At 42.9% G+C, this 24082-nt stretch overlaps 1 protein-coding gene across 1 annotated transcript in view; it reads right to left on the reverse strand.

Moving 5' to 3' along the window:
* The window catches only part of USP31 (ubiquitin specific peptidase 31), a 128466-nt gene extending 104735 nt beyond the window's left edge, over window positions 1-23731 (reverse strand). Inside the window, exon 1 of the mRNA XM_079121447.1 lies at window positions 22938-23731. Coding sequence (XP_078977573.1) covers window positions 22938-23555 — 618 coding nt within the window. The 5' untranslated portion in view covers window positions 23556-23731. The remainder of the gene's footprint in view (window positions 1-22937) is intronic.
* Window positions 23732-24082: the final 351 nt, after the last annotated feature.

Raw genomic sequence — 24082 nt, forward strand, 5'->3', positions numbered from 1 at the left:
ATTCAGAAAATGGGTTTTTTTTGGCTGCAAAAAGGAATGAAGTATGATACACGCTACAATATGATGAGCCGTGAAAACCTCAATGCTAAGTGAAAGGAGCCAGAAGTACAAAGGCACAGACTCTACGATTCCACTTACATGAAATGTAGGTCAGCAGTTACGGAGGCCGGGAGGCGGAAGGAAAACAGTGACTGCTAATGAGCACTGGTATTTTTAGGGGAATAATAAAATTGTTCTAAAATTGATTGCTGTAAAAACCCCTGAAATGTACACTTCAATAGGTGAATTATTTGCTATGTAAACTATCTCATAAAGCTGTTTTTAAAAAGAATAAATACTTATTATTTAACATATAATAAAGTTCAAAAACAGACAAAACTGATGGAGCGTGTTAGAAGCCAGGAGAGAGCCTCCTCTGGGCAGGACGGGAGGGCGGCACTGGGGAGCAGAGAGTGGGGAGCCTCTGCAGTGCTGGCGATGCCCTATTTCTTGATGGAGGTGATAAACTATTACTTGAGGACAATCCATCAAGCTGTACTAATGGCTTGTGCATTTCTCTGTATGTATGCCATACTTTAGACACTTAAAAGAAAACGCTGTTTTCTAAAAGGAAGCACACTAAAATTTCTTAATTTAGCCAGACTCTTAGGCCCTAATTCATCTTATTACAGCCAATTCTACTTATCTAGTTACTTAACTAAAAGCAGATCGGAAACTGCGAAACAGAGACGGGAGGAAGAAGGCGCAGGCTCTCAGCAGGAGCGTGAAGGAAGCCGGGGAAGCAGTGGGAGGAGGACCGCACAAAGCTCGAGACTTCAGACAAGACCAAGTCAGAACCATGCATCTAGAAGGCCCTGCGCTGTTCACCTGACCCCAAGGAAAACGCCACATTATAGAACAGGAAGTAGTCATATCAGAGGCTCAAATCAAGGAAAGCTTATGCTTTATGTGTCTAGGATTCTCTCCCTGGGAAGTGTACAACATGTGGCCCAGCCATCTATACCCACCCCCCTCAAAAAAAGTTAAAAATTTAAATCAAAAAATTAATCTGGAAAATAACATGTAAAAAAGTACTCCCAAAAAAGGTCAGATGAATGGGGCATCACCAGGATTTTTTAAAAGATCATACAATGGCACAGAACATATCACACAGAGGATACCCCACAAAGAGTCACCCAGCACTGTAACATGGAGCTGTCTGCAACTCTAGGGCCAGAACCCCAAGCAGACGTGCACCAAAGGGGAGCCATCAGTTATGGTTGCCAGGTCAGACCCAAGAAGATTCTGAGGCGTAGCATTACTTTTCTTCAGCATTTAATACAGTGGCCTTCTGCAGAATCCTCCACACCTTTGTCCTACCAGAGTCCCTTTCTTAAGTCACAGACCTGCTCTAGCAGGCTTGTTTTTCCTGCTAAAATGTTTACACTCAGGTGTAAAGGAAACAATGGCTACTATGTGCCACAATCTGTAAGGCTGAGATTATGCAGCAAGGAAAAGGGAAGTAAAGAAACAGGCGCAAGCCCTGCCCAAGGCAGCTGACCAGGATCCTGACTGAACTCACAATCCCTGGGTTCACAGATTCTCAACAGGAAATGAAGAGACCCGAATCCTGGCCGGCCCCAACCCTCACCCTCCTCCCAACACTGTCCTCCTATGCTGACAGCCTGAAGCCTCAGAGATCTGCACAGCCAGAGAGCGCAGTGGTCACAACAGCCCAACCCGCTGCCCTGTACCACAGTAGAGCCAGAGGGTGAGTAACCGCGTAATGCTGGATACAGGCTAAAAGGCTACCCATGCCTGTCTGTCTGTCTATCTGCAGGGAATGAAGCTATTCTCCTCTTTACTCTTTTCCTTTCACTATTAAAATCCTGACATCATTAACTAGAAGTTATCTGCCATGAGCAGTTGCTTTTAGAGGAGTTGTCTTTTCTTCAATTATCCTAGTTTATTATAACTTCCATGAATTAAAGACTAACACAAGGGAAATTTACCAAGTTGTCACTACACTGTCTTATGTTAGGTCAAGATTAAAGTACATTTCAACTTAATGTATCTTTTAACAACTGGGAACAACTCTGGTCAGGCAAGAGGAATTTAAATATTATTTTTCTCCAGCTACTGAAAGGTAAGTCCCTCAAATAAAGACAGGGTTGAATGTCTTTCCCTACAGTTTAAACAAAGCCTTTCTCTGCTCCCTCCCCCAATCACTACTCAAATTAAAGCAGAATAGGAAGTTCCCTGCTCATGTACTCGTGAATATGAACACAAAGAACAGGACTAGCTACCACAGGGGATAAAGAGAATCTTGGAATTAAAGTTTTGTGCAGAGCTGTCGCTTTCTTCATCTGAAAACAAAATAGTAATATGTGTATCTACTGTGCAACACTGTAAAGAATAAATATAATAATCCACTGTGCCCAGCATATGGTAAGCACTCCTATGTTAGTTAAACGGAAAAAAGACGGAGAAAAATATGCATAGTCTGCTACCATTTATGCAAATAAAAGTGAGAATATGAATACACACTATATACACACACTTATATACTCATACATATTTGCTTACGTTTAAACAAAGAATAAATCACAGAATTTAGGGAGAACAAAAATAGGGTACAAGAATCAGACAAAGCTAGACTTCTGAACAGATCTTGCTTTGCAGAGTTGACTCTGGGCCACATCTTTTATTTTTTACACAATTATGCAACAAAGTTAAATTTTAAACAGCAGTCCCTCAAAAATCAAGAGAAACAAATGATTTTAATTTTATATCCAGTTATGATAGACAGATCACAGTGACTATAAGACACAGTAACCTGTACAACTCTAGTAGAATATATGCTATAGCCAAAAAAAAACAAAAACAAAAAACTACCAAATAATCTTAAACCACTTTCAAATATTCACGCTATTGGTGGTAGTGTTGGGGTTATTATTCTGTAACTTGTCAGTACATGATGACATAAGGCAACTAAGAAGTTAAATGGGTATTACAAAAGGATTTTCAGTATAGGAGAAAGGAGACACAGATATAAGACCAATGATGTAAATAAAACCCCTGAACCAGAACCAGAATTACCAATATGAAATCATGATTTAACTTTAAAAGAAATTACCCATCTCCCAGAAACCACGCATAACCCTAAGGCCCAGATTGTGGTCTCTCAATACCATTTACCACCAAAGAACCAGGACTCTTTAAAGAGATTCTAGACCTGGTACAAGAAATGTAAGATTACCTAGAACTTCTTGGCTTCCTTCGACTGTGGTTTGACAGCACAGAATATAGGTACTGTGTCAAAAAGACTTGAAAGGTAACCTGTTCCACTGGCCCCAAATGGTCAAAATTGTGAGCATCACAAAGGTTAACAGCAAGGTATGCCTGTAGTCCCAGCACTGAGTGGGTCCAAGGCAGGAGGTCACTCGAGCCCAGGAATGAGACCAGCCTGAGGCAACATAACAAGAACCCCCCACACCACCAAAAAACGTAAATAACTATAACTGACTGAACACATCAAGTATGCTTAAACCCTTTATTGGCATCAGATCTGCCATTTTGCTGCTGCCAGTATCTGTCCTCCCACCCCACCATTTTACAACCCAGATCAGCAGTCTGCGAACCTCCTAGCCAGCCATTGGTCCACTCATCAGCCTGAGAACATTCTTGGCAGTCACCGGTCTAGACTGTTAGCCCGCGAACCTCCTAGTCAGTCATTGGTCTGTTGTTATTAGCCCATGAAATTCCACTACTTAAGAATGGATGGCTCCACCGCCATATATTTTCTTTCTCTCTTTCTTTCTATCTTTCTATCTCTCTCTCCTCTCTCTCTCTCTCTCTCCCTCTCTCTCTCCCTCCCTCCCTCCCTCTCCCCCCCTCCTCCTTCCTCCTCCTCCTCCTCCTCTCACCTTCTCTCTCTCCCTCTCACTTACTCACTCTCTCTCTCTCTCTCTCTCACCCTGCAGGCAGACACTGCCTGTCAGCTTAAGAAAATCTCTTGCGTAAGTTCCTCCATCTGGAACAGTTTCTGGGTGTTTTTCACCTTGAATTCACAGGTTACCAAAACTAGCCACATTTGGACATCAAGTAATTATTGTGAACTCTGGAAAAGAAAGAGAGGGAACCAAACATTTATCTAGCCTTTATTCTACAAATTTGCTTTAGGGTAACCAAATAATTGACAAGGGCAAGAGTCTCTTAAGTATTCCAGCTAGTGAAGAGTGAATGTTAGAATTATAATGTTACCATTTTTCCAACCCTTAAAGAATTAAAGGATTACAGAATAACCATCCCTGACTATTGACATTACAAGAGACACAACCAGGCAGAATAGGTTCCTGATGGAAGTTTACAATGCCACCCACACAACACAGTTTTACCCAAAAACAGGAGGGAAATTTTCCAACTTTAATTTCATTAAACTTTGAGATCTAACTACCACTTTATGGGAAATAAAGTGACAGGAACATTTTAATTGAAGCTCCAGGAATACTACACAAAAAAAATAGACAAAGTCAGAACTCTTCAAAGTACGACCCATGGACAGGTGAACTTTTTGTCACTGGTCCATGACAAGATACATATAGAAAAGGAGACTGCAGCTAAAAAAACCTTTACAGATTAACAGCAGCTTTATGTCTAATGAACCTGACAATTTTTTACTGAAGTTGGTCTTACATATGCCTTTTTATTTCACTTTTTACATAATCATTTATATTGTATTTTACAATCAGTTTACAACAGATTGGAAATTTTAAGACAAACACCCAGTTCACCCAACAAATAAATTACCAGAGGAAAAAAATAAAATAGAAAAGAACAGATTATAACAGACTTAAATGATTTATAAAGTCATCGAAAATCTGGGACTTTACCTGGGCCCTAATATATATAATCTGTAATACACACATTAATAACACACACATATGTATATTATGTGTGCATGAATGAGTGCATATGAGATAATCAGAAAAATGTGAACATTGGTGGGTATCTGATGATAATAAAAATTAATGTTAGCTTTCTGTAGGTGGAAAACAGCATGATTTTTTAAAGCATCCTTAGCTGTTAAAGAGACATACTGAAATATTTATGGATGAAACACATTTGAAATTTGCTTCAAAAGTTTGTGGGAAGAAAGCAAAGGTTAAACAAATGAAGTAAGATTACCCACAAATAAGTAACTGTTGAAGTTGCGTGACAGGGACATGTATGGTCATTAGACTAGTCTCCCCTCTTAGGTGTATATTTGAAATTTTCATAGTTTTCTGAACACTTAGCTATTACTGTTTAAATGTAACTATGAGAGATATATACCAGTAACACCAGAAATTTCATATAAAATGCTACCGGCTTTCAAATGAGGCAGCTATTACTTCCAACCATAGGAAAGGAAACTTTAGCACAGGAGTAGTTTTTAAAGTGGGTCTTGAAAAATGTGTGACCCGGGAAGGAAAAAAGAGAAAAAGCAAAACAGGCAGAGAAGTAGGGAGCATAAACAAGCTGCAGGGCGATCAGGTGGCTACGAATAACAATACTAGCAGATCCCTCTGTGCCTGGCACTCTTCAGCACTTTATCTACTGCTCCTATCCCTGATATCAATCCTATGAAGAAAGCAGCATGTAAAAGAGAAAACAGCTAAGAGAAGGAAGTTATTTGCCTCAGATCTCAGTATCTGAACCCAAGTCTGATTTTCCCACTCTCCCTCCCTGTGTCCACTGCCTCCCTGGCAGAAGATGGGGCCACATCACAGAGAAGTTTAAATGCCTGGCTAACACACTCACATTACATTTTGTATATAAAAAGAAAAGCATTGGCAATTTTTAAGAAAAATAATGTAACTCGGGTAAGCTTTAAGAAGATTAATCTTACAGCGATAAAAACCATCAACTGGAAGAGAGTTTAGAAACAGGGAGGGGCTGGAAGGCTCCTGCAGATGTACAACTGCAACTATGACGGCTGGCATTATGTCAAGGAAGCTGCCTCACCACTGGAGAAGGACAGGGGGCCATGCGCTCTTCTTCCTTGCTCTTCCACCACCTTCTAGACACAACGCTGTCACTCCCAGAATTAGACAACACTGTAGCGTCCCAGTGTGAGACATAAAAATCCAAGGTGTGGTCTGACTAGAACAGCACTATCGCCTCTCCAGGTCACGACACTTCTTGGAAAGGAGAGGAAGAACTGAAAGCAGACCCTTCACATACGAAATATGGGTAACTCATCTATGGACCCCAAAGCAAGATACAGCATTCTATTCAATTTCTGCTATTAGTTTTCATTAAAGATCTTTATATTCTCTGTAATTTGAAATATAAACTGTACGTTTCAAGACATTTACAAATTCAATTAATACACCTGTTAGGTCCTCATCCAATTCACTAGCAATCTGCAGTGTTGCTAGATAACCACAGCATGAAGGAGCAGGTCAGGAAAATAAGTGTCATAATGAGAGGCAGAGTATCTGAGGCCACAGAACTCCATAGAACCATACAGAGTATGAGAAACTATTGCTTCTCTCTCAGGGCTTTGGTTACTTTGAGGAAAAGTCAAGGACACTCAAATGGCCTTAAGTTGAGAACCTGGGCCTGCATCATCACCACCGACCCATCTTACTAGTTTCAACCCTAAACCCTTACTTATATCTTCTCATTTCAGCCTCACATAAACCATGCAGGACTGTGGTCCTACCTCTGCTACTTACTTGCACTCAATTCCAGCTTCCAAACTTTAAAAGCAACTTAGTGAGACCCTTTCTCAAAATAAAAAACAAAAAGGCTGGAAATGTGACTCAGTGGTAAATTGCCCCTGGGTTAAATCCAAGGTACCTTTAAAGGAAAAACAGAAAGCTATCAGTGCTTCTTCACAGGGTTGTTGTGAAGATCAAAAATTTTAAATTACATATGAATTTGAATTCATTTTTTAAATAATCTGGCTCTACATAAATGGGATTTTCATTATTATGATTATTATTGTTTTTCAAATCAGAAAAAAATCAGGTGGCTTTGTCTTGCTTTTTAAAAGATTAGAAGAATGCCAAAAATTAAAAGTAAAAAAATGTGCTGATCTGGTGATGAGCTTAAAAGTCCTTCCAGCAGGAGAAGATCCAACAAAGGCAATTTCTGACCAGCACCATGAAATCTTCCACCACGTGAACTGTTTGTTTGTGGACACACTGTTTGCTGCCATCCGAACTGGACAACTGGAGGGAAGAAGCAACAGATGTTCAGTGACTGGCCAATTCCTCTAGGAACTCCACAGTCCATGACATAAGACAATGGCTTCTAAACAGACAACAAACAATCACAATCCAATGAAAGACAAGACATCCTGATATGCTCCACTGCAAAACTGTTGTTTGTTAAACACAGAAGGTCATTTGAGGAACAGCCAATGAACAATTAATTAGCAGAGCAAACAAGAATATTTTTGAAGGAAGAAGCAACAGAGGGCAGAACTTTAAATTACTCAATTTTGAATGATTTCTTTTCCACTACCATATATAAAAGGATTTGTTTTTATATGGAAACTATGAGGTCATTGTTTTCCAGAGTCTTTACTATAGGAAACAGCTGTGGGGAACTACACAAACAGAGAACACTGCCCCATTTAGTAGCCCCTCATTGTGACCAGTGTATAGAAAAGGACAGGAAAAATCCATTAAATCATACACTGATCACAAAACAAAAGTGGCAGAATCAAACTAAAAACTTTAGGCCAAAGGAAGATGTAAAACTAGCTGAGGACCAGCACCTATATTATCACAGCTATGTCTTCGCTTAGGAGATATTCTCCTATTTGGACCACATGGGCTTCACTTTGCACAGCACCTGAAAATTTAGCATTCAACAGCTTTAAAAAGAGCTTTCCTAGGGGCTGGGGTGTAGCTCCATGGTATAGCACTTGCCTTGCACATGTGAGGCACGGGATTTGACCCTCAGCACCACATAAAAATAAATAAATACAAGTATTGCGTACATCTGCAACTAAAAATTAAAATTTTTAAAAAAGCTTTCCTGGGATTCTACTGTTCCAACACTATATGACCTGTCCAAAACTGAACTTACCCACCCCCTCCACGACCACTTTCCACTTTGTTCTCCCAGTCTTGAAGAGTGCCACCCCAAGACTCCTATTCCAAAACCTCAATGTTCTTTTCCTCTCCTCCTTAGTTCTTACACACCCATCAAGCTGCCAACACCATCAACTCTACTTCCAGTATATGTTTTGTAGATGTTCAAAAGTCAGAGGAAAGGAGTAAGAGACAAGCAAAGAAAGAGAAACAGAATCCAGCCCAATCCGCAATGGGGCACAAGGCTCCCCCTGTGGTGTCACCAGGATGGTTTGAAGGAGTCCAGTGACAGGTACTCTACCACTATAGGAAAGCAGATCATTTGATTTTCAGACAACTTGCTCATAAAATCCTGTAGACTGAGGCCTGCCACTCCCTCTTCCACTTTGTCCTTCCTCTCTGACAGCTTAAAGTCCAACCAGAGCCATCGCCAATTCTTAAGATCTGACCAAAGTGCACAGCAGAACTGACGCATCCCCAGAACCCCCACGTTTACGAGAAGGCTGGTGTGCAAACTGTCCTTAGCTGTGGCCTCTTTAGTCAGATTAACCAACCTCTGTGCACGTCCCACAAACCAGGCACAGAGTCGCAGTGCTGAATAAGACATAACTGTTGGGGAAAACAGACAACAGGTTTAAGAAACCAAATCCTCTTGACTCTGAGAGTAAGCCTTTCTGTTTATAAACACTTCATACAACATGGGGACTATCTGATCCTTGGAGGGGCACCCAACTGTGTTATCCTTTGGGGAACAGGCACTTCTTTATTCACTCTTTGAATTCCTTTCTCAGTTATCAGTTGATTACGATTTTCTCACTGTAACATTATTAATGTTTTGTTGGTAGTTACTGATTTTATCAATGACAGGCAGGCATTCAGTAGATATGATAATCTGTCTCAAATTAAAATAGATATTTAACATTAAAATTCACACAAAATACTTTTTTTTTTGAAACCTGGCAAAATGACCTAAAATCTAGAGAACTTTTAGAGAACAGCATAAGAAAGAGTAAGAAGCAACAATACTACTATGTGGTACCAATAGAAAAACTGAAACAATACAAAATTCAGAAATCCATCATCAAACTCTAAACATGGAAAAACTTTTTGTATGCAAGCAATGTGATCATAAGGCTGGATAGCAATGGTAACATCATCAGCTAACACCCTGAGCCAGGCCCTCGGCCAAGTCCTTCTCTTGTCTGTTTTCAAAACAGCTTTATGAAGTAGACAGACTTATCTCTGCTTTACAGATGAGGAAACAGGCCCATAGAGTTCAGTGCCACAGTCCCAAGGTAAGTAGTACAGTGGGGCTCAAACACTGGCCCACGTCTCAGCCACTCACCATTCTACAAACACCCACTTCACAAGCACCAAGTCAACTCCAAATTACTAGAGAGAAAAAAATTTTAGAACAAAATTGAAAAAAAGTAAAAAAAAGAAGAAAAATTATCCTATATGCAAGTGTAACTTTTTCAGCTACACAGTCATGAAAGCAATTATGAAAAAGGGACAGGTTGAAAAACATAAATTAAAACCTTCTGTAATATATAAACATACCAGACTAAAATTGAAAAACAGGAAACTAAAAGAAATAGACATATTTTTTGTTGTTTTTTTTTTGTTTTGTTTTTGGTGCTAGGGATTGAACCCTTGGGCCTTTACCACTGAGCTACATCCCTTTTCTATTTTGAAACAGTTTCTTTAAATTAGTTAGGGCCTGGCTAAATTGTTCAGGCTGGCCTTGAATGTGTGATCCTCATGCTTTAGCCTCCCAAGTTGCTGGGGTGGCTTATGGGTCTATGCACTATGGCACCTGGCTAGGAAATCCATATCAAAAGTATCAAAAGTTTAATGAGGTTGTTACCTTCACACATACACTGTACTAACAGGAAAGAGGGAAGAGAGGAGAAAGGGAAGAGGTTTCAAAATCTCAAGAGAAATCATGATCAAGTAGGATTTATTCCTAGAATAAAAGGCGGAAAATCAAGCAATGTAATCACACATTAACAGTATGAACTGGGAAAAACCTAAACATGATGGTCTCAGTTAATGCAGAAAAAGGCATTTGACAAAACTGAATACTCTTTCATGATTTGAAAACACACACACACACACACACACACACACACACACTCAACAAACTAGCAACAGAAGGAAACTTCCTCAACATGAGAAAGTCCATAGATTGAAGCCCACAGCAAACATCACACACTATGGTGAAAGACAGAAAGCCTTTCCTCTAAGAACAAGAAACAAGAACTGGACACCCACTTTGCCTCTTTTATTCAACCTAATGCTCAAAGTTCTAGCCAGAGCAATCAGACAAGATAAAGGAACAAAAGGCATGAAAACTGAGAAGGAGAAAGTAAAATAATTTGTTTACAAATGACATGATCCTGTGCAGAGAAAACCCCAAAGATTCCAGGAAAATCTGTTAGAGCTAATAAATGAATTTAGCAAAGCTGCAGGATACAGAATCAACATGCAAAACACTTCCATTTTTATACATTAGCAATGAACAATCCAAAAAGGAAATTAAAAATTCCATTTATAGGGCTAAAGGTATAGCTTAGTGTTAGAGAGCCTACTTAAGTAGGCTCTCCTCCAGTGCACGAGCGCATATGCACACACACACACACAAACACAAAGCTATTCACTTACAATAGCATCAACAAGTATAAATTACTTTGAAATAAATTTAACCAAGAGGTAGGGGGAAAACAACAGTACACGGAAAACTAGAAAACAGCTGAAAGAAACTAAAGACATAAATGGAGAGCTGTCCCCTGTTCACAGACTGGAAGACTTAATATTGTTAAGATGACACTTGTCTACCCCATCTATCTGATACCTACCCAAAGATATCTAAGACTGAATGTAATCCCCATCAAAAACCTAACGGTGTTTTTATAGAAACAGAAAAATCCATCATTAAATTCATATAGAATCTCAAGAGATTCTGAAGCCAAAGTGATCTTGAAAAAGTTGGAGGAGTCATACCTGATTATCAAAACTTACTACCCAACTAAGGTAATCAAACCAGTGTGGTGCTGGCATTGACAGATATACAGACTAACAGAATAGAACAGGGAGCTCAGAAGGGAAGCCGCACACCATCAACTGATTTTCAACAATGGTGCCAAGATCATTGTATGAAGATAGGAAAGACTTTTAATTCAAGGTCCTGGGAAAACCTAATAGCCACAGGCAAAAGAATGAAGTTGGATCCTTATACTTCCTACAAAAAATTATTCAAAATGGACCAAAGGGGGGCTGGGGATATAGCTCAATAGAACACTTGCCTAGTACACATAAGGTCCTCGGTTCAATCCCCAGCACTGAAAAAAAAAAAAAAAAAAAAAAAAAACCTGAAAGCTAAACATAAGAACTAAACTATAAAACTCTTAAAAAAGGGCTGGGGTTGTGGTGCCTAGCACATGTAAGGCACTGAGTTTGATCCTCAGCACCACATAAAGATAAATAAACAAAATAAAGGTATTGTGTCCATCTACAACTAAAAAAATTTTTTTAAAAACTTAAAAAAGAAGACAGAAGAAAAATTTCATGACATTGGATTTGCCTGGATTTGGCAATAGTTTCTTGGCTATGACACCACAAGAACAGAAACAAAAGAAAAATTAAGTGAAATGGACTGAATCAAACTTAAAAACCTGTGCATCAAATGAGACTAACGAGAAAGTGAAATAATAACCCAGAGAAGAAAAGACTTGCTAACCATGGATCTGATAAAGAATATATAAAGAAATCTTACAACTAACAACAGCAAAAACCCAACTCGAAAATGAGCAAAAGGCTTAATTAGGCATTTCTCATTCACACACAAATGACTAATAAGCACGTAAAAACATACTCAACATCATTAGTCATTAGGGAAGTATAAATAAAAACCATAATAAGATAACACACTCACTAGCATGTTTTTTTTTTTTTAACATGGAAAATAACAAGTGTTAAGAAGGATATGGAGAAATTGAAACTTTTACATTGCTGATGGGAATGGAAAATGTTGTCATCAATGAAAGACACACTGCATTCTCCAAACAGTTAATCCAAAAGAACTGAAAACAGGGACTCAAAAAGATACCTGCACACTCATGCCCAAAGCATTACTCTTCATGATAGTCAAAAAGGGGAAACAACCCCCTTTATTTTGTTTATCCAGTAATGAATAACCACACACAAAAGGATTTTGTGAATGGCATTATATAATTACATTTTTATGAGGTACCTAGAAATGGGCAAACTCATGGAGACAGAAAGTAAAACAGGTTACTAGGGACCAGAGGGGAGCTATACAATGTGTACAGAGTTTCTGTCTGGGATTATTAAAAATTTCTTCAAAGAGAAGTTAGAGATGGCTGTACAACATTGTGAATGTATTTATACCACTGGATTCTATACTTAATAACTGTTAAGATGGTAATTTAGTTGTAGGTGGACACAATACCTTTATTTTATTTTTATGTGGTGCTGAGATTCGAACCCCAGTGCCTCATGCGTTCTAGGCCAGTGCTATACCACTGAGATGGTAATTTTTATTACATATATTTTACTATAGTAAAAAAAATTTAAATACTAATGGATAAATGAGCAAAGAATACATATAATAAATTTAAGTTATAAAACCCAACTCATTCTAAAAATGGTTTTTGAGCCCCTAACATGCATCATTCACTAGGTTGGGCAAAGTTTAAGATCACACTAGCAACACAGTAATTTTTACTATTTCTTGGTTTTGATGTGATCCTACAATATGTACAATCAGAAAAGTGAGAAATTATACTCCATTTATGTATAACTTATCAAGATGTATAAATGCAAATTCTGCTGTCATATACAACTAATTAGAACAAATAAAAATTTTAAAAAGTACTATGAAAATATATATAAGTCAAAAAAAGATGTTCATAAGCTTTTGATGCTCTGAGGTCGTGTCCAGAAATTTATTCCAAAGAAACAACGTGAGAAAGCAAAAAGCTACACACAATTCATGTTCTTCAGAGTAAAATGCCCAAGAAGAGTATTAGATGAGCAAGTGATAATAGCAATGTGATAATACCATTCACATCATGCAGTATTACCAATACTACTTGGAAACACAGAATGCTTTATAAATTGCAAAAAAGATCATAATCCAAAACGCTCTGACCAGGATGACAGCCACTATGTAAGTCATGTGGATGAAAAGTACAAGGTATGCACCATGGTACTTAAAGGGCATGTGCTCAGTAGAGGAAGAGCACAGATGCTATTGTCATACTGCTCTGAGTTCAAGTTGAAGTTGTACCTGCGCAAATGAATAAAAAAAAAAAAACTAGGGCCAGGCGCAGTAAAGCACACCTGTAATCCCTGTGACTGGAGAGGCTGAGGCAGGAGAATCACAAGTTCAAGGCCAATCTCAGCAACTTAGCAAGACCCCATCTCAAAAAATAAAAAGGGCTTGGAATATAGTTCAATGGTAAAGCACTCACCCAAAACAAAACCCAAACTAGGTCAAATCAGTATAATAGATTCAGTGCTAATTTTTTAAATATTTTTATCTTTATATTTTGGTACCAGGGATTGAACTCAGGGGCGCTTAACCATTAAGCCACATTCCCATCCATGGCCTCGCTAAGTTGCTGAGGCTGGCTTCAAATTTGGGATCCTCCTGCCTCAGCCTCCTGAGTCACTGGGATCACAGGTATGTGCCACCATGTCCAGCTAGTACTAATTTATGTTGCTGGTTAGAAAGACATTTTTTTAAGCCTCATATTTGGGGGATTACAAAAACAGAAACCTACCCCCCCACCGTGAAGTACAATGAGACCCCAAATATAACATCTAAAATAAAATTTATCATGTTTTAAAAGTTCTAAGCTGCCCGTTTCACAACCACGTTCAGTTCAAAAGAGGATATTCCATTCTCCCTGAACTTGGGGTATGCCCCTGCCCCTCTCCTCACCACCACCCATCCATACTTGCTGTCCCTAGACTTTGAGCAAACATTCTTTTAAAAATAAATAAAAGAAAAAGACAATCATACCACAAACCTGTCTAAAATTCTCTGGGGGTTGCCCTTGGAAGATGCTGCTCTATCACTCCTTGAGCCTCCTCCCCATGCCCCCTACTCACCCCAACCACCACCCTGCCCTTCTGCTAGCCCACACTGAACCCTGAAATTCTCTAGATATGCCACATTACCTGAAGTTCCAAGTCTTTGTACTTGATGGGCTTTCTGCCCTGTAACGGACTTCCCCACTTGTGTATATGACTGTCACAGCACTCACCCCACTCGTCTATCTTTCCTTCTAACCTTAAATTCCCAGGGGGCATGGACTACCTCACTCATCCTCCCATCCCCAGTGCCCCGTAATGCAGGACCAACCCAGGAAATGTGCATGAAAAATCAGTGGGCTTAAATCCATATCAGGTCTACAAAACTCCAACATGAATTTGGTTCTTAACAGGTAAAAAGTGACATTTCTGCAGTTCTATACCGTATTCAGCCTGACAGCAGGTCAGGTCGTCACACTGAAGTAATCCGGGTTTCACGCACTGCCTTCTGCGTTTCCCTCCTGCCTCTGTCTCCCCTTCGACAGTTCCTCTCTCCTCCTGACCTCTCAATTTAGTTCCGCCAAGGGCCTGGCCTTCAGCTTCTGGCCTCTACGCACTCAATATGTCCCCGGCTTCAGTTATACCTCTCTGTACTGAATCCAGGTCTACAGTTAGTCTGAAATAATGCCGTATTTCCAACTAGTAAGACTATCCTTTCGTGACCCCCAGCCCCACATATCCAAATTCAAAGGACAGTTTTCTCTTCCCCTTGTTGCCCCACAAACCACTTCCCCTTTCAACTGCTCAGTTTTTACCAGACATCCCATTTAGTTCTCCTGGCCCAGGCCTGAAACCTTGGTGTTCCCTTTACCACCCCACGTCTGGAGTTCTCTCAATGTCACAATGTCCTGCAAACCGTCTCTGGGAGTCACCTCTCCTCCTTTTCCTCACTTCACACCTGTGTGGTCCTCTCCCTGCTTTTACTTTTTGCTCACAGTCAGACCCATTTTTCTAAAACATGGGTTTCACCAAATCACTCTCTGCACAACTCGGGAAGCCTCAATTTGAATCACTACTAATTGCAGCTTCAAAACTAAACTGTTGTGACAGACTTTCAAAGCCAGCTGTGATTTGCCCCCACCTCTCCAGTCACCTACATTTATTTCCCCTTTTCTCCGTATCAGTGGTTCTCAAGCAGGGGCAATTCTGCCCCCCAGGGGACATTTGGCAACATCTGGAGCCGTTTTTTCAACTGTCATTACTGAAGTGAGAGGAGAGGAATACCACTTACTAGTGGGTAAAGGACAGGGATTTTGCTAACGTCCTACGACAGTGCCCAGGCTGAAAGTCCCTGCTTCGACTTCAGGCTTCCTGTTCCTAGGCCGAACCTCCTCTATACCTCTGCTCCGAATATTTCCCTAGGAACCTGGAAAGTGCCTCCCTAACTATTCACACCTTGTTTATCCTCAAACCCCATTCTAAGTCTCCAGCTCATGGCTTTCAGTACCACGTACAGGGAGATGATTCCCAAATGCTCACCTCCAGCCAGTATCAATCTGAACTCCAGATCCCTGATCTCCAACTGCTCTGGACATGTCAGGAGTGTCTTATTTAACACAGCCGGATCTGATCTGCTGGTCCCTGCCCCCCAAAACTGCTTCTCCTCAAATAAGTATCCAGCACCAGCAATCTCCGAGTTGCTCCGAACAAGCAGCTGGGAGTTATTCCTGACTCCCCACTGCCTCAGTGCCCTCCCCCAAACCAAGCCTCAGCAAACCCTGTCAAGAGGCTACCGGAGACGAGACACGTCTCAGCTCTCCGTCTCCACATCTACTACTCCATCTCCACCACCGCTTCCACATGGGCTATCACAGGTGCCTCCGTGGTGACTGGCCTCCCTGCTCCCATTCTATCCACTATTCAGCACCCGGAATGTCCACTTCACATTTTAATGAGATCAATCCAGAACTAAAACCAGCAGCAGCCATCCCATTGCTTTTAGGGTAAAACCTAAACCCCATAGCTTGGCCTACGAGGGACCACATGACCTGGCCGGTGCCTGCCTCCTCCCGCCTCATCAATCCCGCTCTCCTGGCTCTCGGAGCTGCAAACAAGGCCAGTCAGGCCTTTTAAAGCACCCCCAGTTCTCTCCGACTACAGAGCCTAACCCTCATTTTTTATTTCTCCTGCCTAGTCTCACCCATTATTCTTTCTCATACACCTTTTTTCTTCCTAGTTCTTATCATTTTTAATTTCACACTTATCCGCACTCACTGGCTCAAGTCGGCCTCCTCGGTGGCCAGCTGCATGAGGGAGGGGCCATGCAGCCTTTCACCTTCTTTCTTTCCTTTTCACCATCCCATACATTCTGTTTACCACTGCATACAGAGACTAGCACAGTGTGCTCAGAGTACGAGAGTCGGAACTCAAATTTGTAGGAGCTTAACTGCTGACAATGAAAAGGACCAATGAAGGAACTTCTGCTTCTTGCCCTCTAAACTGCCACTGAACTTTCTCTCAGTACGGTTTAAAATGGGTTCCTTAAAATCAGGTAAATTCTGAGGGCAAGAACCTAGTCCTATAATCTTCATACTTAATCCTTTATTCCCAATCCCTCACCTACACTGGGCCCTTCACACAGTAAATGTGCATTAAAGAATGTGCTTAAGTTAGTTGCTGTTTTCAATGTGTCTCGTGGGCTGGGAATGCGTTTCCATGTGCTAGAAACTTCATCTCCAATGCAGATGTTGAGACCTTGAAGAGGCGATTAGGTCATAAGGCTTCTGTCCTCGGAGGGACGAATGGCATCATCATACAAGTGGGTTAGTTATCAAAGGACAGAAGTATGGGTTTGGCCGCCTGCTCTTCCTCTCTTCCTTCTCCCTCTCCTGCAACACAAGCACCCTCACTCTCTCGTCCTTCCACCTCTGACATGGTTAATGAAACAAGAAGGCCCTCACCAGAGGTGGGACTTTGGACTTTCCAGCCTCAGAACTGTAAGAAATAATTTTTTTAAAAAGTTACCCAGTCTGTGGAATTGTCACAACAACACAAAAAGAACAAAAACAAATATGGAGTTAGCAAATATGGAGTTCTAGAATTGTCCTGTGTATGTCTACCCCCAAGCAGTCCTCTTGGAAGATTTCTTATAATTCTTATATTTTCCCTTTACTAAGCTGCATACATCAGCTCAAAACTTACTGGAGAGAGACCCGTACATTTGTATATGCATTTACACGGTGTGAAAGCACTTGTTGTAAGGAAGATTTTCAGAAGCAGCTGAGCTTGAGGGGCAGTGGCAACATTTGAAGCCAGCCGCGGGACGACCTTATTTTCACTGCAGTTTTACAACCACAGTCTGAGGGAAACAAGGCTACGCGTCGGCACGTCCACTCTGCCTGCTCAAGTTTTACGCTGAGTCGTCACTGCAGTGATTGTAGTGACAAGGCCGCCCCAGGCCCAGGACTCACTGTGTGCATCAACAGGGCTGTGAGTAGATCACAACTCTGATTCTGGAACTCTGCCTCAAGTCTGAGGTTCCTTCCCCAAGAAAGGCCAGGGCCTAGTCATACCACATCCAAGGCTGCTTCCAAGTCTGAAATTTCATGATTCCATCAAGTTCCTTTCTCCTCCAAAGATCTGAAACTTTATCAAAACTCAAGTGACAATGTGTGAGAGACAAGGGAATTGATCAGGAAGCGATGTCCACTGTTACAAATGTAAACATGACCTACACTATTTCATTTTTTCCCTACCTTTCAAATGAATGCAGGGAATACCCTGAAGTCGGAGTACTTTGTGGGAAACACTGAAATATCAGCATACTAAAAAGCTTTATACAAACTGGGAAATTTAATATTATCTGTTTACAGCATAATATCAGAGCTCCCCAGCATGAGTACATGGAAAAATAGGGTGTGACACCAAACAAGTATAATCTTGATTGCTACGCTGTTTACCACAACTCATTTAGATATTTCTACTTGAGAAGTCTAATTAATAAGAACCAGGCATTAAGGTGCAAGGGAACACATATGGAAGAAAAAACTTCTTGTAATCAATCACTTCTTGTTTTACTGCATATTTGGAAGAAGTTCCCATAGTTTTTTTTATCAGTAGATCACTCTGTTCTAGCTGTCTTTTGAGAACATGCTTTGAAAACTGCTGACATAAAACTCACCTTTCTTGCTTGAAAGATGCCTATCCATCTTTTTTTTACTTGTTGCAAAGGGCACTGAGAACTAGAAATCAAAAAGAATTTGCAAGAATCTGGAGCATCCATGCCCCTATTCAAGTTAAAGCAGTAAACAGATTTCCCCTTAAAATGGCACTGAGGTTTCAACACCATTTGCTTACTTTCACTGTTTTACTAAGTGATTGACATAAGGGTCAAATCAAGTTTTACCCTGGGGCTGCTGCAAACACACCACACACACACACACACACACAAAGGACAGAGTAACAAGGTATCCATAGCTGGAGGAGGAGAAAGTAAGGAATATGGCTGAGGAGGCCCAAAGGTTCCTCCAACAGTTTCTCAACCTCAGCACTATTTACATTTGGGGCTGGATAATTCTTTACCAGAGGGGCTACCCTGCAATGTTATGAGACATCCCTGGAATTTGCCCACAAGATGCCAGCAGCAACTCCACCCCAGTTGTGACAACTAAGTGTGTCTCCAGAGACAGACCAAGGGGTAGGAGGCAGTAGGGAGGAGGGAAGCAAAAACACCCTGGTTGAGAATCAGTGCTTTAAGAGCAGAAGAAAACACCTGTAAGAAAGAGAAAAGGACATAGGTGACCGCTACACAGTTTCTTAAAGCATATCAAGGTGGGGCCACTCACCTTGTTTCATTCTGGGATATTAAAATCCAACTTTACAACCACCTAGCCCTTCTCAAACCAAAACACCATTTACCTGGCAGGCTCCTAACACCCAAATCATTGTGGTTAGAAAGCAAGAAGGAATTCTAATTGCAAACCTTACAGAGAGAAGCACTAGGAACTTAGGAACGTTTTCAGATGATTAAGGCACATTCAAAGGCAGTGAATGCTCTTGTGGACCTCAAGGCAAACTACCTCAAAATGTCAAATTGGTTTTATCACCTCTGCCAACTCCAATCAACTCTTGGTGGCTGCCTAGACATCAGAACTGAGCAGGATGCTGAGGCTAAATGTGAGCTCTGAACAACAGTATCGGCATCAAATATCAACGTTTGCCACAAGCAGGCAAGGGGTATGGTGACCGGTAGCCTCACATCCATCTTCCTGGTTTTCAGCTTTCTTTATGCTCAAAATAATACCCATCAAATCTGGCTGAAATAAAACATTTTGGGAGGAAAAAAAAAAGTCACAAACCACCACAACATCAGTAGGCTTACCAAATTGAATGGAAAAGAGAGAGAGAATGGGGGGAGGGAAAGAGAAAATCTGATTATATTACTCTCTTATTTAAAAACTGATTTTGGATTCTCAACTTCCAAGTGATAAATCAAAACCAGCCTACAAAGTCCTTCACAATCCCTTACGGAGGGAGCTTTCTGCACCCCATGGCTCTCCATGGTACAGTAAATGTATGTTTTCCCCAAAATACAAGCTCTTCTAGGTCAGCCCCACAACTTCTCAGCCCAGCAAATTTCTATTCATCCTTCAGAAAACTGCTCAAATCACCTTTTCTGTAATGTTTTACTTTTCTTCCTTCGAGCCTGCTATTCAAAGCATGGTCCTTGGAGCAGCACTATCAGAATCCGTATCACCCTCGAGCTTGCTAGAAATGCAGACACCCCGGCCCCACTCCAGTTTTACTAAATCCCAATTTGCTTTGTAACAAGATTCCCCACATAAATTATGAATGTGAACTATGTGCACGTTAAAGGGCAAGAAGTGCTGTCTTAGGGAATTTGCCAAGCCCTCCTAGAATCCACTCCTCAGACAGATACTGTGTCTTCCCCAAAAGAGGTGCCCAGCACATGCTAGGTGAGGCACTCTAATGGAATGCCCCAAGAGGCAAGCGCTCCCACTCCTCTCCTCTATGAAGGCAGGAAAACTCAAATACCCACATTCCAGCCTCTGTGGCAGTCATGTTACAGTCAGTGAGATGCCAGCAGAAGCCTGCTGCAGGGGCTTCTGGAAGAACTTCTATTTCCCTAATGACTTCCTGCCTTCCTGAGTAGAATGAGGGTGTTGCAGGGCCATCGTCAAGCAACCATGAAGTGACAGACGTGAGACAAAAAAGTCAATAATATCTAAGAGCAACAGGATGGAAAACCAGAAACCATCCTGGTCCACTGAATCACCCCGGAACCACCCACCCCAGAACGACTATGTGAGCTAATTCAACATTTCTATTGCTTATGGCACTCTCATTAGGAATTTTTCTTTTTCTTGTGTTGAATGCATTCCTGACTGATTGAGTAAAGCTTCAGTAAATAGGAGGTGAATGAATGAATGCAGAGTAAAATATAAAGGTTCAGAAGATCACATTAAAAAAAAAAAAGCCTCTAAGAATCTGCTCTACTTTGCCAAAGCATGCCTATAAAGTCTCTGCACTTCTAGAATTATTGACCCATTTCTGTTCATAGCTTAATGGATTAAAAAAAAGTGAACATGACCTCATAAAAAGTAATGGCAATGACCTCTAAGAATCCATCCAACTTTGCCAAAGTTGCCTATCAATCAGTCCCTGCACTTCTAGACTTATTAGCCCACTTCTGCTCACACTTTCATGGATTAAAAAAAAAAAAGTGAACACCATATTTTATAATATTTATAATATATATTGCCTTTTATAAGGCAATGCAAATCTTCACATACAAAGATGCTGTTGAAACCGACTTTCAAATTTTGAAACAGACCAGAAAACCATACTTAACACCAGGCTCTGGCCTTGAAAAGTTTCAATTGCTATGGCTATTTACAGGCAGCTCTAAGCAACAGAAGGAAAACAAAAAGAACCCACAGTAGCCAGCTGGTGGCCATTCTCCTACTTTCTAGAGATCTCTGACACAGAACTCATTTTTTTCCAGTCCTTATCTCACTTAATTTCAAGATCAAACAGTAACCATTTTTTCTTAAGAAAAACACGACTGGACAACGTAAACAGAATACAAGTAAAAAGTATTAAAAGGGAAGGAATGCACACTGGTAGTGTTGCTTCTCAGCAAGAAAGCAGGAACTTACCCAAGTGCAGACTCCTCAGCCAGATCACCATTTCATACTGTAATCAAATCATTTACTTAAATAAATGTATTTCAGAAAGAAACTTGATAGCACCAATGGAAAAGCAGCACCACTTGCCACAAAAATAAGAAGAGACAAATGAAAAAACAAAGCCAATAAAGGCACGACTTTATTAAATTTAACTACTGTTGCATTGCCTACCAAAGCCTCTAAACTTGAAGCTTGTTCTTCCTTTAAGGGGGTGGGGGGGACAGGTGGAAGGGATGTTACCAACAGGCTAATATCAAGCTGAGACTTTCTCCTTCACATGATCAGGATATAGAGAACAGAAAAGGAACCAACTTTCTCACAGTGTGACTTCATTCTATTTAATACCACATCCATGTCCTACCTAAAAGTATCCCTTACACAACTGCAAATCATCTTCCCCTTCTGCTTAAAATAAGAGCCCAATTCCATAATGCAGCCTAAATGGCCCTCCACCATCTGGGCCCAGCCCATCGCTCAGCTCTCAAATCTCACCCTCAGTACATAGGCAGTCACACTAGCAGATAGCAAAGAGGACCCAAAGCCACCTCCCCCAGTTTCAAGTAGACTGCCAGCACATCAATCACATAGCCAGGTTCTGCTTTCTTCAAACCACTATCCACGATTATTAACACTTTAACTTATTAAGGTATTTAATATTTTTTTAAAAAATCAGCAAATACACACGGTACTAAACAAGTGAAGCACTTAACATAGGCAGGTTAACTACTATAAAAGTACCAATCTGTAAGTCAAAAATGGATAATTTCCTTAATGTCCAATCTATCAACTAGTTTGCTATCCATCAGTACCAGATGGAAAAAACAGTGGCACAGAGATGGTGAGTAACTTGCTGAGGGTCATATCACTATTAAGTGGCAGAACCAGGATTTGAATCCAGTTCAACACTCCCCGACCCCATTATCAACTCCCCAAGAATGTAAGTTCCTTGAAGGCAGAGCTTTGCTCAGGGTAAAATTCCTCCCCAATGCCTAACACAGGACCTGACACATATATAGTGGGCTCTTAATACACCATGGATGGATGGATGGATGGATGGATGAGTGGGTGGGTGGATGGGTGGGTGGATGGGTGGATGCATAGATGGGTGGGAGGGATGGTTCAGGGGAGGGATGGAGGGATGGAGGGATGGAGGGATGGAGGGATGGAGGGATGGATGGGTGGATGGATGGGTCGGTGGGTGGATGAGTGGGTGGGTGGATGGATGAGTGAGTGGGTGAATGGGTGGATGCATTGATGGGTGGGAGGGATGGATGAGGGGATGGATGGATGGATGGATGGATGGATGGATGGATGGATGGATGGACGGATGGATGGATGGATGGATGGACGGACGGACGGATGGACGGACGGATGGACGGATGGACGGATGGACGGACGGACGGACGGACGGACGGACGGACGGACGGACGGACGAATGAACCTCCCTTCCTTAAAATCAGGGTATCTGTCACCGTCACGAGCCCCGACCTCTCCAAGCAACCCATGTAGAAGTCAGCCCGGCTGGAGGAACCCGGCGAAGACTTGGGCGGGCGGACGCTCCAGGGACTCCGGGCGCGGCGCGGCGCAGCGCGCGGCTCACCTTGAAGTCGCGGCTGTGCTGCGGGGTGTACTCCAGGGTCCAGAGCGCCCGCACCAGGTGCGCCAGCTGCTCGGTGACCTCGCCCTGGCCCTGCGCGCCGCGTCCCGCAGGCTGCTCGGGGTCAGGCGAGGGCTCCGGCCGCCCCGCCCGGTACTGGCCCAGCGCCAGGTACTCGGCGAAGAGCTCGGTGTTGCTGAGGCACTGCAGCGTGGCGTTCATGAAGCACGTGTTGCCGTGGTTGCGGAGCCCCGCCACTCCCGGCACCGGCTCGGCGGCGCAGGCGGGCGGCGCGGGCGAGGCGGGCGGCGGCGGGCAGGGCGGCGGCGTGGGCGCGGCGGCCGGCCCGGGCGGGAAGCAGCTGCGGAGGCCGCCGCGGTCCGGGGCGGCGCCCTCGGAGCTGAGGTGCGAGAGCGTGGACAGCGTCTTGAGGACGCGGCTCATGAAGCTGCCCACCGAACGCGCCGAGGAGGGCGAGGAGGGCGCGGCCGGCCCGGGGCCCCCCGCGCCGCCGCCGCCCGCGCGGCCGCTCCGGAACAGCCGCTTGCTGAAGGAGCGCTTCTCCTTCCCGCCCGCCGCCGCCACCGGCGGCCCGGGCCCGGGCGCCGTTACCTTGGACATGGCGTCGGCCGCCGACGCTCATCACCGCGCCCGCCCGCCCGGCCCGGGACCCCGCCACGGCCGCCGGCGCATCCCGCCGCGCCGCGCCTCACCGGGCCCGGGGGCTCGACGCCCCACACACCTCAGAGCGCAGCCGAGCCAGCAAGCGAGCGAGCAGCGGCCGGCGGAGCGGGCGGGCGCGCGCGCGGTCCGCCCAGCTGGGCCGCTCACGTGACCGCCTCCCAGCGCCGCCCGCCTGGGGCTGAAGCCGCGGCGGCCGCCATGTTGACTGTGGGAACAGAGCGCCTCTCCAGCCTGGCGCTCTTTCTCGCGGCCCCGGGCGCGGTCCTGCGGCGTGAAGCCTGAGAGAGGCCATGTCTAGTGTGGGCACGGTCCAGGCTGAAGGGAGGACGCTGGGTGGGGGACCTCCGCGGGTGGGTCTCAGTCGTTGCTAATCAGTTGGCCGAGGTCTAGGGAGCGTACAGCCTGATTTCCGCGTCTGCCCCTTACCGGACCGTGGAAGAGCGGGTGGGCAGGGCCCTGTCCAG

The sequence above is a fragment of the Sciurus vulgaris genome (assembly GCF_902686455.1).
Source record: "Sciurus vulgaris genome assembly, chromosome: 18".
NCBI classification, from domain to species: domain Eukaryota; kingdom Metazoa; phylum Chordata; class Mammalia; order Rodentia; family Sciuridae; genus Sciurus; species Sciurus vulgaris.